General features: G+C 41.7%; 1 protein-coding gene across 7 annotated transcripts in view; it reads left to right on the top strand.

Moving 5' to 3' along the window:
• The window catches only part of LOC130170627 (cAMP-specific 3',5'-cyclic phosphodiesterase 4D-like), a 97,841-nt gene that overhangs the window by 69,885 nt on the left and 12,006 nt on the right, over positions 1–15,950 (top strand). For 3 of the 7 annotated variants that reach the window (XM_056378115.1, XM_056378116.1, XM_056378118.1), the window contains 7 exons: positions 6,877–7,068; positions 7,941–7,982; positions 9,428–9,464; positions 10,056–10,129; positions 10,206–10,255; positions 10,702–10,814; positions 13,848–13,941. In XM_056378115.1, coding sequence (XP_056234090.1) covers positions 6,877–7,068; positions 7,941–7,982; positions 9,428–9,464; positions 10,056–10,129; positions 10,206–10,255; positions 10,702–10,814; positions 13,848–13,941 — 602 coding nt within the window. Of the gene's footprint in view, positions 1–6,876; positions 7,069–7,535; positions 7,983–9,427; positions 9,465–10,055; positions 10,130–10,205; positions 10,256–10,701; positions 10,815–13,847; positions 13,942–15,950 lie in introns of those variants that run through there. The other 4 variants (XM_056378117.1, XM_056378119.1, XM_056378120.1 and 1 more) reach the window with 2 other exon arrangements.

The following is a 15,950-nucleotide window of genomic DNA, read 5'->3' as shown; positions in this document are numbered from 1 at the left end:
TGGATGCAAATGTCATGCAGTCAGTCAAGAAAAGTGAAACTAAAACAAGGCTTCTACAACAGTGCAAATCCAAAACCTCAAAATCCACCATGAACTACCTCCAGAAACACAAGCTGAATCTTTTGGATCAGCACTCACAGTCCTCTGACCTGCAAAATCACTGAGAATCTGTGGGTAGATCTTAAAGATGCTGCGCGTGTGAGGCGGCCTAAAATTACCTCAGAGCTTGAGGTGATCTGCAGGAAGACCATGTGAAAATTGCTACATGAAGAATAGAAAGAAAGAACAGACTCTTGTGTGGCTTCAAATAGCTGTAATATCAGCCAAAGGGTCAGTTACTGAGTCCTGACTTAGAACACAATTACTGTTTTTTTCTGTTTTATAAGTTCATGAAGTAAATAAAAAGTAACAGCGTTAACATTTGAAGAAAGGCTGCTTGTTTAAATGACCGCAGGGGTTTGTGTTTACTTCACTTCAAAAATAAACAAAATGTGTCATTTGCACAAGGTTTTGCATTAAAACTGTAAAGTAAAGAAAAGGGGAAGTTCACTGCTCCTTTATGGAGATTATGGAGATTGTGAATAGCAGGCAGCTTGGACAGTTGACTTACTAACACTGCAGAGTTTTTAGTTTAGTAACAGAGAGCCCATCTTCCCTCTCTCGCCTCCAAATTCACAGATGTGGTTGTGCATAAATACATCTCTGCTGCTGCTTGTTCCTCTCCCACCCTGCTGCCCAGCCTCTCCTCTCTGTGCTGGCATGAAGACATAAACACTCACATGCACACACACACATATGCTGGTCTTTCTATGATTGTGAGGACACTCATTGACAAAGTATATTCCCAAACCTAAACTAAACTCTACCCATAACCTTACAACCAAGTGCCAACAATTTGTCAACGCAACCATAGAAAGACACACACACACACACAGACACTTACACACACACACACACACAGATACTTACACACACACACACAGACACTTACACACACACACACACACACACACACACACACACACACACAGTGAAAGGAAAGATCCGTTTGGCAGGGTGAGTGGGGGGAAGCCGGTTGTTTTTCTGTAGATTTCAGATCAAATGTACAATAGGCTGGAGGTGTAAAGCAAACAAACCCTCTTTACTCCCTGAACTCTCCTGCTCCCACCCTCACACACACACACACACGCACGCACACACACACGCACGCACGCACAATGATTTTGTCTTGAAAACGTGCCTTATGCTGTTTTTTTTCCCTCATTTCATTTCATGTAACATCATTAGGAAATTATTTAGTAAATGATTTACACTTGCTTTCTTTCAATGGGCTACACACACACACACACACACACACACGCACATACACACGCACAAACACGCACACACACACGCACACATATTCATTAAGTGTTCCCTGGCCTGTTTTCCTCCTCTCCTCCTCACCTCTCGCCTCCTTCCTGGTGTGATGTTTGAGGCCCCTCGGCCAATTCCCACGCTACAAGGAAAGAAAACAGGAGGGAGCATGTGTGTGTATGTGTGTGGGTTGACTTTTGACCCTGGGCCTGTGTCATCCCCCATCAAATAACATCTGGCCTTGACGGTTGTTTTCTGTATCACTCTCACACACATATCAAAAAAGTTCCTTAAATCCCTGGGCCCATGGTTCCCATGCGCACATCACAAACATGCGTCTACGAACAACTGGAACTGGTCGTACTTGGCATTTCCCAGCCCAAGCATACCCTAAAAAAGTCTTTATAAAGATGATATAAGGTCCACTCAACTAAATAAAGAAGGCTCTTGGCATGGCCTGACGTCAAAGTAACTCAAATAGTCTGTTGGCGCTGGCATGTCCTCTGCAACATTTTTAGATTAACTTAGTGTCTACAGCTGAAAAAGTTTTTTAATAGTATTTTAAGTGAAGAGTGTGATCAAAACAGACTTGTCTCCAAATGCTTCACTAATTGTTATACAGTTGCTTGTTTTTCCTTACCGACAGTACAGAAGCCACTTTACTGTCACGTAAGGTAAAGAAATGCAGCGAATCCTCGCAACTCAGAAGCTGGAATTAGGTCATATTTCTCCCTTTTGCTTAAAGAATGACTGAAACAATTATTTATATATTTTAAAATAGTTGGTGATTCATTTTCTGTGGGTTGACAAATAAGCGAGGAATCAGCCAATTGTCTGTAAACTCTAATACCCGTTCAATCTCATCACCCAGCTTCCAGGCAAAGTCGATGCACCAACACTGAGTGATGATGCAATGGAAACTTTGTTGATCACCACTCTTAAACCGCAGTCCACTTTATTTGTTTTCAAGAAAAAGGGATTCCTCCTCTTCAATATGCTGATGAGGTGCAAAACTAAACATCCTGGGAACAAAAGCCGAGCTTAGGATGTGGGTGTTAGGGGATGTGTGTGAGAAAAGTTTAGTAAAACGGAGTTAAAGAGAGAAAAGGGAGCCGTCATTTACGTCAGAGGCATGGAGAACAATGCTGGAGGCAGGAGATAGATCAAGGTCAACTTGTTATGTATGCTGCAACTGAACAAGACGTCAGCCTGTCTGTCTGTCTGTCTGTCTGCCTGCCTGTCTGTCTGTCTGTCTGTCTGTCTGTCTGTCTGTCTGCCTGCCTGCCTGCCTGTCTGCCTGCCTGCCTGTCTGTCTGTCTGTCTGTCTGGAGGGAGAGTGTCAATCTTACCCAAAATCATTGGTATAACAAGTGTAGCCAGGTTTAGAGGGGGTGCTGGTAGTAGTTGAAGTTCTAGATCAAGAGTTAGAGAAGTAGCTGTGAAAGTCTGGTCTCTGCACTTTTTCAGTCTCATGATAGTCTGAATGTTATAAGGTTAAACACTGAAAAGTTGTCTCTTTCTGGCTCAGACATGTTACAGAGTGTTCAATAAAAATTGGACCTTCAATCTGGAAATATTAGAATCAGCCTTATAAACTCCAGACTGGTCTTGTCCCCACCGACAGTAGATTTTATTGGCTACTTCCTAAGGGGGTGTAAATTTGGACTCTGTCTATTAACTTAATCCTTTCTGACATTTTAATATCCTTCACATTGGTTTTACAGTATAGATTCTTGTTCCTTCCTGCAGCAGAAACATAATAACCCCTAAAGGAGCCATATTGCTCACTTCCGTCCACTGTAAGTACAGTATTACTGTATTTTACCAGCAATGAAACATAAAACCACACAATGCAGGAAGCTCTTCAAATGCACTACAAAATAAAAGGAGAAGTCCATCAAAAACTGTCTCTCAAAATACATTCGGGACAAAATTTGATGACAGGTGTGAATTGTTGTCTGTCTCACGTCTACACACAATTAAAATATAATTAAGATTAGATAGATTATCATACGAAAGACTAGTTTTAAATGAGGTCTTGGTTTTGGAAAGTCCTGGAAAAGTCCTGGAATTTTAGAACAAGGAAGGTGGAAATTTGATGATTTCATTTTAAACAAATAGTTGACTGCTGTACAGAACACTTTACATTCAGGTGTTGCACAATCATCTTTGCTCCAGTAGTGGGAGCCGTCTCCCCGTCAGAAGCCTGTTGGTTCCTGCTGCTTCTGAATGGGAGTGAACGCCTCATTGAACTGCAGCTGCTGAAAAGCTGAATGGTGATTATGAGTCTGCGGAATGTGAACTGTCATGAATCTGTTCAAGACATTAATAATCACAAGTAGACAACAAAACAATCTAATGCAGTTCATGTAATTGTTTTACCTGCTTTTCTCACGGCCATTAGCGACATTACTTCATCATAGTTTGTGTTCAGTTGTCAGCCGTGCAAATCTGATATATTGAGTTGATTAAATATCAGCATCATCCAGTCAGTGCATAGTCCAACTATGATGTGATGGAGACACAGAGGTGAGCACTCATAACATTTGAAAACCTAATTTGTGAACAGCAGTTATATGTTTACGGTCATGGATTAATTGGAACCAGTGAACAGATGTGGCAGGTCATGAGGTTATATTTTACCAGTGAGGGTGTAAAGACTTCTGATACGGCAAGTCCATAGAAATATAAACCGAATGACCGATTCTTGGTGTGTTTGTGTTTTGAGTATCAGGTTGTTCAGCATCTAACAAGGAATTTAAATTCACAACGGACCACATTGACTGCTCCCTCTTTGATACGTAATCCAATGATCTACTTTAATGATGCAACTCAGCACCAGCAGAGATCACATGACCATGTTAAATCTCAGCAGAGGCCAAGTAGAAGTGTCAAAGTGTCCTTGAGCAACACGCTTGAACACCCCACCTGCTCACCCAGAGATACGACTGGGAAAAAAAAAAAAAAGAAAAGAAAAATATAGTATAAGTCCCACGGTCCTACTAGGACCACTTTATCTATCAAAATTATTCTAAAAAACATCCCTCATGCATGTATTCATGAGGAGGGGAGAAATCATCTGCATCCTACCTGGGAGGGGGGTATCTACGTAAGCTCTGTCACAAGTATCCTAGTTCCCCTCTTTCCTGGCAGGCAGATCTATTTATAGCTCCTGACGTCACTGGTCTCCTCTGATGGAGCCTCGTCACGGCCGACTACACCGAGCCAGGGGGAGGGAGGGGTGTAAAATGGGGTTGGCTGAGGTGTGGTGGGTGGGGGGGTGTCATCACTGAGGTAAGCCCATGCTGCATGCTGCAGCCGTGCCTCTCTCTCTCTCTCTTTCTCTCTACCCTGTCACACCAATCAGGTATGAGATGCTGAGGTGCATCACTGTGCTGGATACAGCCTCCCTGATCACCCCCACCTCCTTCTCCTCTTCCTCCTCCCGCTCATCCTCCTCATCCTCTCTCTGTCTCTCTGTGAATCAGGTCCGTTTCATTCAGCATCGATTGCATAATAGCCGTCTTTCATTTATCAGGCACTGCTATTGCTGGATCGCCTGGAGGCAAGCTCGGCTAAAAATAGACACAGGCAACCTTCCCTTGCTCTCTCGGTGCTCTGTTTTCTATTGTTATTATGGAGAGGGGTGGGGCTGCCATGGATGACAATAAATCTAATTAGAAACACACACACAAATAAGTTAAAATTACCACTCAAATATCCACATGATGCTTTTCATGAAATATCCACTTATAATCTAATTGTGTAGAAGACTTTTTCTGTGGCAGAATTAAGGTCAAAGAAGAAGTTAACGGTTGTAACGTAAATGTCGCTGGTTCCAGTCTTTTAAAGCACATGCAGCAGTCAGTCAGTCACTGTGCTCTCTGACCAGTACAGTCGGTGTGTCCTTGAGCAAGGCACAGCTTCTCTGAGTGAATGTGGAACACGGTGAGGCTGCAGATATTTTCTCTGTTGCTGAGCTTTAACTCTCTACTACTACTCCTCTCCGGCTAAACTCAAAGCCATCTTTCTGTGCTTTGGCTCTTTACTCTCCTGTGGTAGCAACAGTGTGTTGCCAAAAAAAAAAAAAAGAAAAATCTTGTTTGGTTCAGAGGAAATTTTGGGTAAAGGGGAATTTATTGAGTGACTGTTGGCAATACTGAACCCTGCAATCCAGAGCCTGCGGACTGACCTCATCCTGATTGGAAGGATTTCAAAAGGATAAAATCAGGGCCTGTGATCCTGTTCCACTGAATCCAGCTGGTTAAAAGGCAGATTTTTGAAAATGGAGTGTAGCTTTTATTTTGATCATACAAATGAAATGTAATTTTAAGACTGAGGGTCCAGGACATTATGTACTTAGAGGGAGGTTGCTCAGTAATAGGGGTGCCTTTCGGTGTGATGGGGTGATAGTGGGAGTGGCGGGTGGGGGTAAGTAGCTCGACTGACGTAACATGCATGAAGTCAGTGCTGATGTCATACAGAGATAGTGGAGGGTGTGAGCGTGCGTTTGATTGCGAAAAGCAAGTAATCACAAGGTCACCTGTTTAAATAGATGCTCAGAGTCGTGGTAGACGATTTGAATCACACTTTCTTTTTTTTCCCCCCGCTACCAAGTAGAAGTTGCCTTTTGGGATTTTTAAAAATGATGTTTCGTGAATATTTCTATACACACTGTTCATGTTTGCCTTTAGCTGCCTTGTGTCTGTTGATGCTGGCGTCATTATTATCGTGTTGTTGAAGCACTTTGGGATAATTAGACTTCACTGCACTGTACTTTCAGGTCCAGTCATTTTGAAGAGGCTTTATCACAGTGTCTTGTAGCTTGTCGTATCCTTATCTCAGCTTTCTGTTCTCTGTCTCCACATGTACACTGTCAGCAGCTGCAGTAGCCACAGTATGTTACATCCAGTGTGTCAGATCATTTGGGTTTGAATGCCCTGCAGATTCTTACAGCATCTTTGCCTGAGGCGCTTTCTTTGTGCGGATAACCACAGCCAGTGTTGCATTTATACTTGCTATCAGTATCCTCAATGAAGTCATTTATGAAAAGGCATTTTTACAAAGTTGTGTTGATACAGTGTGATTTTATTTATCTATAGTACTTGTTTTTACTATACTGTGCTTGAATCTTAAATTCTTTTTTTAACCTGCTGGCTGCTTTCTATGTGGTGAAATGTAACCGTATTATCTTTTGTGTACAAATATACAGTAGTAGCAGCGGGAGTAGTAGTTTCCACAAGGGCAGTACTTGTAGTATGCAGCAGCAGCAGTAGGAAAAGTAGTAGTGTAGCACAAGTAGTAACAGTGGCAGAATTAGTGATGGGACTGTAAAAAAACTGGGGGGGGGGGGTATTAGCAATTAGCCTTTTTCAGACCACATAAATTGTTAAATTTAAAGAATGATGAAAAGTGAAATGAAATAGCAGTTCAGTCAAAATTTGCAGGTGGAAATGACAGACACTGTCACAGTAGTATTTATGCATTTCTTCTTCTCTCCCTCTCTCTCTCTCTCTGTAGTTTTGATGTGGAGAATGGCCTGTCGGTGGGTCGCAGTCCACTGGACTCTCAGACGAGCCCGGGTTCTGGTCTGGTACTTCAGGCCAACTTCCCCCACAGTCAGCGCCGTGAGTCTTTCCTTTACCGCTCTGACTCAGACTTCGACCTTTCGCCCAAAACCATGTCCCGCAACTCATCCACTGCCAGCGACCTGTGAGTATTTCAGAGACATTGTCTGTGTTATTTTAACACCAATAAAACATCCAGCTTTAGGCTGTGTTTTAGAGTCTGAGGTGTCTGTGTAAGATTTGGAGAGAAAACTATTGGTTTGCTTCTCAGCACAAAAAAAAATGGGGACAGTACTTTTCTTCTAGAAGAAATAGCTTAAAAAGTTTCTGATGACAGCAGATGATGAAGACAATAATGTACTGATATATATGTTTTTATAAGGTCATTTGTTTATTTATTTGCCGAGTTCAGACTAGGTGCTGAATACCAGGTGATTACTTCATCTCAAATCACCCATCAGTATTGATCCCCCACAGTGAAAGATAATTATTCATAATGATTAAATTAATGCATGTTTTTAATCCTTTTTCACTTTAGAAAGTTGTGAAGTTCTAAATTGAGGTTCTTTTGTTGACAGTAGATTTTGTATTTCATGCCTTCATTTGATCCAGGTATACAGTAAACTGTACGCAGCATCAGGTCACATGGATTATATCACTACTGCTGCTGTAGAGTAACAGTGGGGAAACACTGGAATTTATTGTCTATGTTTTTATGTAAACCCGTCCAAGTTCCTGTTCACACTCTTAAAAAGTGCATTTACTGTATGGCTTCTGGCTTTAAAGAGGCTTTTGGTAGCAGAACTCGTGTTCGTCAGCGTCAGCAGCAGAACAATCAAATTTATTTGGGACATTCAACTAAAGCCAAATCTACCATCTAAGCTCAGAACTAGTTTGTCCTCCAGTTTCTGCCTGTTTGTACAGCTAAAGATATCTGTGTGCAGCTAGCAGTCTCTTTGAAGCCAGAGTGTAAATGGGGCCTCGGCCACCAATAGCTGTCCCTCGTTTGTTTTGAAGGGAGGAGGGATTGAAGCATTGGGAAGTCAATTGGCTACCTCGGTGAGACAAAGTGTGACGACTGCTGTGACTTTCTGTCTATCTCTTTGCACTGTGCCATGTTGTCTTGAGTCAAACCCACCACTCCCCACCCCCCCTCCCCCTTTTCCTGGACACAACCTTAAGAACATCTTGGCCTCAACTCCAAAAGCAACGCCACTGCAAAGTTTTTTTCAAAGCAGTCCCAGCAAGCATTTGACAGATGGTGATCTGGTATCACATACTGTACATTTGAAGTGAATCCAAAGGAGTACAAACATTTGCCAATTTGATAATAAGGCACAGTAAAAAAAAAAAAAAAATCACATGGCTTTTTGATACTTAGCTCTTGATTTAAACAGTGAAGGACGCTTCAGTCTTGGGTTTTCATTGCAGGCTGAGGCCGTCATATCTAAAGTTATTCAATGTCAAAATGTTTGCTCGACAGTGATGTACAGTCTGACTCGAGTTTGACTCTGTACTGACACTGTACTTTTCACTGGCAGCATGGATTTACCCTGAAGTCCTAATGGTTATGAGGTGCATGTCGTGACTCTCAAGCTTTCAGAGAGAAAATTAGCTTTCCCAGCTCCCAATGCATGGACACTGCTCCTCACCTGCTCACGGTTCTACTTCTATAAATCTTGGAGGCTTTCTGCAAGAGCAGAATTAAATCTGCATTAAGTGATTATTGACTCTTAGAGAGACACAGGCCTGACATTGGATTTTTAAGTTTTCATGGCTCACCTATTAGCAAATATTTGCCTACTTATACATCATTATACTATATAACTCATCTCATTGGAAACACGTTTCTAGCCGCCCAGGAATTTTAATATTCACTTCCAACTCTTGAGACAAATCTCTATATTTAGCTGCTAATTGCCACAATACAATTTCACCAGTTACTTTTTTAACAGGTAACATAGCTTGTCTTAGCTTGTTTGCTGGAAGCCATTACCAGTGGTTTTACATGGCGAGTCATGAACAAAACTATAATCATTTTATATCACTTAATGCAGGTTTATTGAGCTTGTTTAAGTTAAACCTCACTGGATAGATGCAGTATTGATAAAAGTTACCTTGCCATTAACCAGTTTAGGGTTTTGTTTAATATTTTACTGCTCTTTCCTGACCCCTGGTCTTTTCCACTAGACTTCAGTCTTATTTAAACTTATTTGCAGCAGTGGATCAATGGCTCTGCCCATTGAGGTTTAACTCTATCTGCATCTTTTCTTCCAAGAAATAGTTGTATAACTAAAAAAAAATCCTCTCCTCTCTGCCAACTGTAAGAAATCCTCATTAAGATCCTGATGACAACAAACGTATTTGTTGTCATTATTTGTGTGTTTGCATTTTGACATTTTGGAATCATGTGTTATTTCCTGAGCCACTCTGTCCCATGTCTGTCCCTTCTCACATGACTTTTTCACTAGATGTTTGTCTGTGTTTGTCTGTGGTTTTCGTAGGCATGGAGAAGACATGATAGTGACTCCATTTGCACAGGTTAGTAGCATTTACACATGTACGTAAACACACAGTGCTGGTTCTACAAGACCAGGCGCTTCCAAAATCTACTGACCACTTTTATTAAATCTGACATAAAACACAGAACCCTAACCCAGTGATTTACCAGCATTGATTTAATGACGACCTGTTCAGCAGGGGACAAACAAGGGGACATTTAGGTTGAGCACTGGGGCCAATTTGTCAACACAGTTTAATAGATATGTTAGAAACACAGCACCACAATAAATGGTTTTTAATATTAATAGATAATAGTAGAATTAAATGGATTAATATGATACAATAATATCCTTTACTATACTATATTATATTATATTGTATTACAATTTACAGATTATATATAAACTGCTTATAAAAGTTGTTTGACCTCCGATAATGGATAGTCAACTCGGTTCTTGGGTCCTCAACAATACACATGCATTACAATAGCAATACACCCAATTTTGAAGTCAATGGGATGAACAGACGACAGACAGAAACTTCTCGATTTAGTCGTAGGATTAAAGGAGACATGTCTCACATGTCTCTGCCCAGACCTGGTCTTACGTCCAGCGTTTCTTCTTGTTTTAGGTTCTTGCCAGTCTGCGAACAGTGAGAAGTAACTTTGCTGTTCTGACACATCTGCAAGATCGTGTGGGAAACAAGTAAGAGCAAGAAAAACAGAGTGAATGACTAACTGCTTATTTTCTTGTCATTTTACTAACATCTCATCTGTTCCAGGCGGCCGTCAAGCAGCAACCAGCCATCAATGTGTAAGACATCTCTCACAGGTAAGTGTTAACGTCACTGTATGATGCGACACTCTGGGATTTTAGACGGGGAGGAAAGTCTTTGTCCTCATTGCCTTTAGATGATATTTAAATTGGGCTTTATTTTAAAACATTGTGCTATAGTTTGTTTGATTATAGTATTCGTCAGTATTATATGGTTTCTATATGTCCATTCCCGAATGATGCATCATTGTGTTTAAGGGTTTTTTCAAGAAAGGTTTCCTGTCCTTTATTAAAATGTTCAAAATAAAAACTGCTGGGAAACACTTGAAGTTCCAAAAGTGTCCAAATATTACAGAAAGTCTGACTCCCTCACTGATATAATTCTACTTTAAAATCTCTGCCCATTGTCACTCAGTGCACATGTGATGAAGTTGTTATGAGTTCAGGTTACTTAAGCTTGTGCTTGCCTGTGACCTGTGTTTGTGTGACCTCTGACCTTTCAGAGGAGCCTTACCAGAAGCTGGCGGTGGAGACACTGGAAGAGCTGGACTGGTGTTTGGACCAGCTGGAGACGCTGCAGACGAGACACTCCGTCAGCGAGATGGCATCCAATAAGGTGAGGACTCATTCAGCTTCATGCAGACTCTCTAAACCCTCATTTTAAACAGAGATCCCGCTGTATTGCCTTTAAGAAGACCCTTTATTATGTTTGTTTACACTGAACCAAACAAAGCACCCGTGTGTGATTTTAGAGCCAGCGTTCTGGATTCAGAGATGAGGCATGATGTGTAACAAAACAGCATCTGCACTGCACACCTTTTATCTGGCTCTGTGATTACCTCTGCCGCCTGTTATTGCCCAAGCAACAATGCCCCCCACCAATTCTACATCCGTACCTTTTATAGAGAGCGGCAAGGCGGAATAAAGGCTGTTTAAAATCACCTTAAGAAATCTCAACAGGTCAGGGAAGTTGCCTCTTAACATTTCATTACAGATCTTAAGAGCTGTATGTGAAGAATCCTTTTTTTTTAACAATAAAAGGTTCCAGTCCATTCGGCTATAATGCCTGAAGAGTATCACAACTACTGTAGGTGTTTGAAACCTGATCGTCCTTCATACATTTGGCTTCAAAAAGTATGGGAATATTTTCAGATGGTGCAAATCACATATACACTAAAGCTCCAAAAGCCCAAATTCACAAAGAGTTCAAAAATTAAAATCAGCTGCAGTGTGAACATGGCCACGAACGCTCAGGTTCATGAATGGCGTCTCCCTCGGCTGAAAGAGTTAATCAGCATCTCCCCACTTCACTCCCTCCCGCTTCTCTTTACCGTCTGGCTGCTACACTCCAACCGCCTCCATCTCCCAGTCAGCCAATCAGATCCCTCTCCTCCACCCAGCCCCTGAAGCCGGACGAATGAGATTGGACAGAGAGGGAAGGGGAGAGCGAGTAGAGCCGGGGAGGGGGTGTGGGGGTTCCTCACAGCCTCTCCCTCCCTGTTTCCCTCTTTATGTTTCTCACTGACAGTGTGTGACAGTATTTGGATGAGCGACTGCAGTCACACCCTTTCTTCCCCCGACGATAGACCACATCCCCAGCCTCACCCTGCCCCACCCCTCCCCTCTGACCCCCATCCTTCCCCTCCCCTCCCCGGCCCCCACCCCCCTCCCCTCACCTTCAGGACAGCACATGGGACTGTGGGAACTTCTATTTCCAAGTGGTCCTTTTTTTTTTCTTCATGTTCAAACGGTCATCCTGATCGTGGCGCAGAACTGAGTGAGGAGATTACAGCCCCGTCTCTAAGCCAGCAAACTTGTCAGCTTGTCTTTTTGGATTCTCTGACATCAACATGCGGGGACTGACATGCCTGCATCGGCGCTCTGGGTTTGTCTGTGCCAGAGACTCAGACAGGTGAGCGTCATGGAGCACTGCCGGCTCGCCTTGTTTACATTGGGATGTATTGATCAGCGGCGCAGGGTTTGCAGGGGGCTGAATGCCGAGTGAGTCCTGTCGGATCTGAGTCAGGACTGGGTCTACAAACAGAATGTTGAATGCTGAAAATGTGTGTGTGTCTATGCACGTATCAGTGTGTGTGTGTGTGTGTGTGTATGAGTATGAGAAACAGAGATAAAGGAGCAGCTGTCATGATTTTCTAATGTAAAACAGATCCTTAAAAGCTTCAGCTCTGTTTGTAGAAGCAGGACTATGCTGCATGTCATTTGTAAACATATTTGCGTGTGTTTGTATGTGTGTTAAGAGGAGGGAAGAAAGCCAGAGGGAAAACATGACATAGTGAGCAGTTGTGTTTAGGAGCCACAGGAGCAGTAAACCACATGATTAACAAACACTTTTTGCTTATAGCTACAGGATCATGTTTCCTTGTAGATACCTAGTCAGTATTTATGTGTCTGTCCATGTGTGTGTGTGTGTGTGTGTGTGTGTGTGTGTATGTGTGTGTGTGTGTGTGTGTGTGTGTGTGTGTGTGGAACCACTGCAGCATCACTCTCTCTCACCCAGATCCCCTCCCTCCTCCCTCAGCCACCACGTGCCAGAGCTGTTACATAATCGGCGTCGTAGCTACCGCTGCGTTAAAACTCAGGGGGGAAACACTGAACACTCTTGTTTTTAAAAAAAAAAAAAAAGTTTTTTGTCAGGAATGATATCCTGGTGTTTTTAGCTGCAACACTGGTAATTTCCTTTAAACAACAGTTGTTAGATATTAGAGTTTTTTTTATTTGTATTTTAGAAAACATAACAAGTAAGCATATAGAAGTAAATAAATCGGCATGTTTCCCTTTGAATGCATTTCGGATTAGGTGAATGTGAATTGTTGGATATATAGACAGAAATAGATGTGCTGTTACTTGAGATAATTGCAAATCTGTGAGCTCTCGGTCCCAAACCGCAGCAAAAATGATGGAGCATCTTGTGCTGTGTTTATAAAGTCGTGTCACTTTGTCCATGTAAAAAAAAAAAAGAGTTTGGTGCAGCCTGATGCATTTTTAACAATGTACAGTAAAAACAGTGTATTTATTGTTTCCACCCATGTCTGAACATCCTCCTGTTTCCTGGGGTTTACACATTGAGATTTGATTTATTTGAACTGTTTGATATTGCTAATTCTGCTATTGTCTTTCATATTGTCATTCACATATACCCATTTTATATGTGCATCATACTTGAATAAAACATGAATTGAAAATGAAAAGTAATCAAATCAAGATAGGACATACAAAAGCAAAGTGTTGTTAGTTATAACATGGAAGTCAAAGACAAATGCACATAGAGTGAGTGTTAGCTCACAGCTGATTTCCACCCACTGAAGAAAGGTAGTAGAAATAGTATGAATGAATGGTTCCTCCTCCTCCAAAGAGGAAGAGGTAAAGGAAGCAGATGGTTATTATGAGAAATGTGCTCTTATAGTAGTTTGCAGAACCACAAATGCACATTGTCTCCACCACGATCTCATGTGTTTTCGGTCATATGAAGGTATCACTGTTCATTTCTGTGCTATATTTATGTCAAACAATGCTACACATTCACTGCGTCACTACGTTTGTACACTGTGTGTTTATCTACAGTCTATAAGGACTAACCACATCTTCCTTTGTATTCATTTATTTATTTTATTTTTTTGTGTCCACACAGTTTAAGAGGATGCTGAATCGCGAGCTGACGCAGCTGTCAGAGACAAGCCGCTCAGGGAACCAGGTGTCAGAGTTCATTGCCAGCACCTTCTTAGGTGAGTGTTTAACACCTGATATGAACAAGAATTGATAAGGGCTGCTGCTTCCTGATAGCCTCAGCGTTAATATTGATAACAAAAACCAGTGTTTTGATGGAAACAGACACTCAGTTGCCAGTTTATTAGGGAACACTTAATGTAGTCTAGCACAACAGCCCTGCAGTAAATCCTCCCTTCATGAGGGTTACAATGTTCAGTTTCTGTTTACATGCTTTCAAAGTGTTGATTCAACTTCATGGTCATTTTAGTGGCTTGTTGTGCAGTTGAACTCAAATATTTCTAGTATTCAGTTGAATGTCATTGATATAAATGGGATAGACAACAAGATCTGTTTAAAAAGGACCTTGTGTAAATTATATTTTGTGCTATCTCAGACCTGTCAGTCAGCTTTGTGTCTGTGGTGCTGCCCAGCTCTTCTAATGTGAAGAATCTTATTTGCATAATTGCAAAGAGCATTTTTTGTAGACAGGGCAAGAAACAGCAGAGCAGAGAAGGAAAAAGGGGCTTTTAAAAGTAAATCAAGAAGGAGAGAAAGACAAAAAAAAGGACAGAAGGATTCAAGGAATAATAAAGAAAGAGCTTTTTGAAAAGAGGGGAAGGAGAAGAAGATACAAAACAGAAAAAGGTTGTTTTTGAGAAAAAGAAAGTGAAAGATGGGGATTTCTAAAGAAACGTGCAGAGCAGATTTTTTTTTAATATTTTAAAGTCACAGAAAGAGAAAAGGAATTGTGAAGGGAAGGAAAGATGGAAGGGAGAAAATATGAAGAGCATGTGTTTTTCTAAAAGAGAAGAAGGAGGAGAGGACTGTCTGTTAATAGGGACAGATGGAGAGGGTGAGGATTTGTCCTTCCCTAAAAGAGAAGGAGGTGCGGCGACAGACAGCATTCCCGGACACATTGTGTGGCGTTGTCGTAGCAACAGGGTGCAATATTATAAGACGGCGTGTTGCATCAATAGGAGGCTTAGTCTTCAACAGCCCTGCCGGCAGGATGGAGGTCCAGCCGGATGACGATGGAGCTGTCAGTCAGATGCCATTCTGATATGAGTGCCTCGGCGTCAAGCCCGGCTGCGTTCGAAAATGAACACCATGGTTTTGGGTGTGAGGAAGAGGAGGCACTGTGAGAGAGGTGAGAGAGGCCAGACACAGCGCCTCGTGTGACGCTGCCACTCAGGTCGCTCTGCATCCTTACGGTGGCAGGTGTTTGTATGTGGCCTCAGATGTGGATACTGTTCGAGGAATTATTCCTACTGTGCTAATAAATATACGTGGATGGAAAATACTGAGGAGGATGTGTGGACGCGGGGTAAAGCAGGCTGTCTGTGATGCCAAAATGGGATTATGGTTTTTCTTGGTTTGCACAAAAACAGATGAGTCATTTTCAATACAACTGTGTCTGCTGGGACAGCACCTTTGTGCCAACAACTCCTGTGGAGATTATGTCGATACTGTTGGTGGAAATGGATTACACGCTCCACTGTGGGTTTAAAACATCTCCAACCTATAAACGTTTTCAAACCTACATTCGGAATAACATGACATGTGCTTCGTCAGCAAGCTCACAGCAATGCTGAGTTCTTGAGAAACCAACAGGTTTTACCCATCATCCTTAGCTTTCTACTGCTGGTATTCTGCACCCTCTGCTATTTAGCGGTTGATATACATTTATATACAACCAGTGCTCTGACAATAGAGCTATATGCTACAGTTAGTGCGTAATTATACCTGTATACATTCCTGTTTGTCAGTGACCTCCCAACCATATACAGTATGTGTGTATATATATATATATATATATATATATATATATACAGTATGTACTTTATAGGCCTACATATAAGCACATTGCTTAAGCACATTGCTTTTGTAATTCCATTTTTACTTTGCAATTCGATTTTACATACTTTATACGAAACCTCCAAAACAAACAACTCTCTAATGTATTGTTTAAACATTTATTTGCATTTAAAATTTTGTGATCTACAGGAGCAATGCAAAATCCAGTTGG

The sequence above is a fragment of the Seriola aureovittata genome, chromosome 6 (assembly GCF_021018895.1).
Source record: "Seriola aureovittata isolate HTS-2021-v1 ecotype China chromosome 6, ASM2101889v1, whole genome shotgun sequence".
In the NCBI taxonomy this organism is placed as follows: domain Eukaryota; kingdom Metazoa; phylum Chordata; class Actinopteri; order Carangiformes; family Carangidae; genus Seriola; species Seriola aureovittata.
The sequence above is the reverse complement of the archived record's forward strand: the minus strand, read 5'-3'. Positions and strand labels throughout refer to the sequence as shown.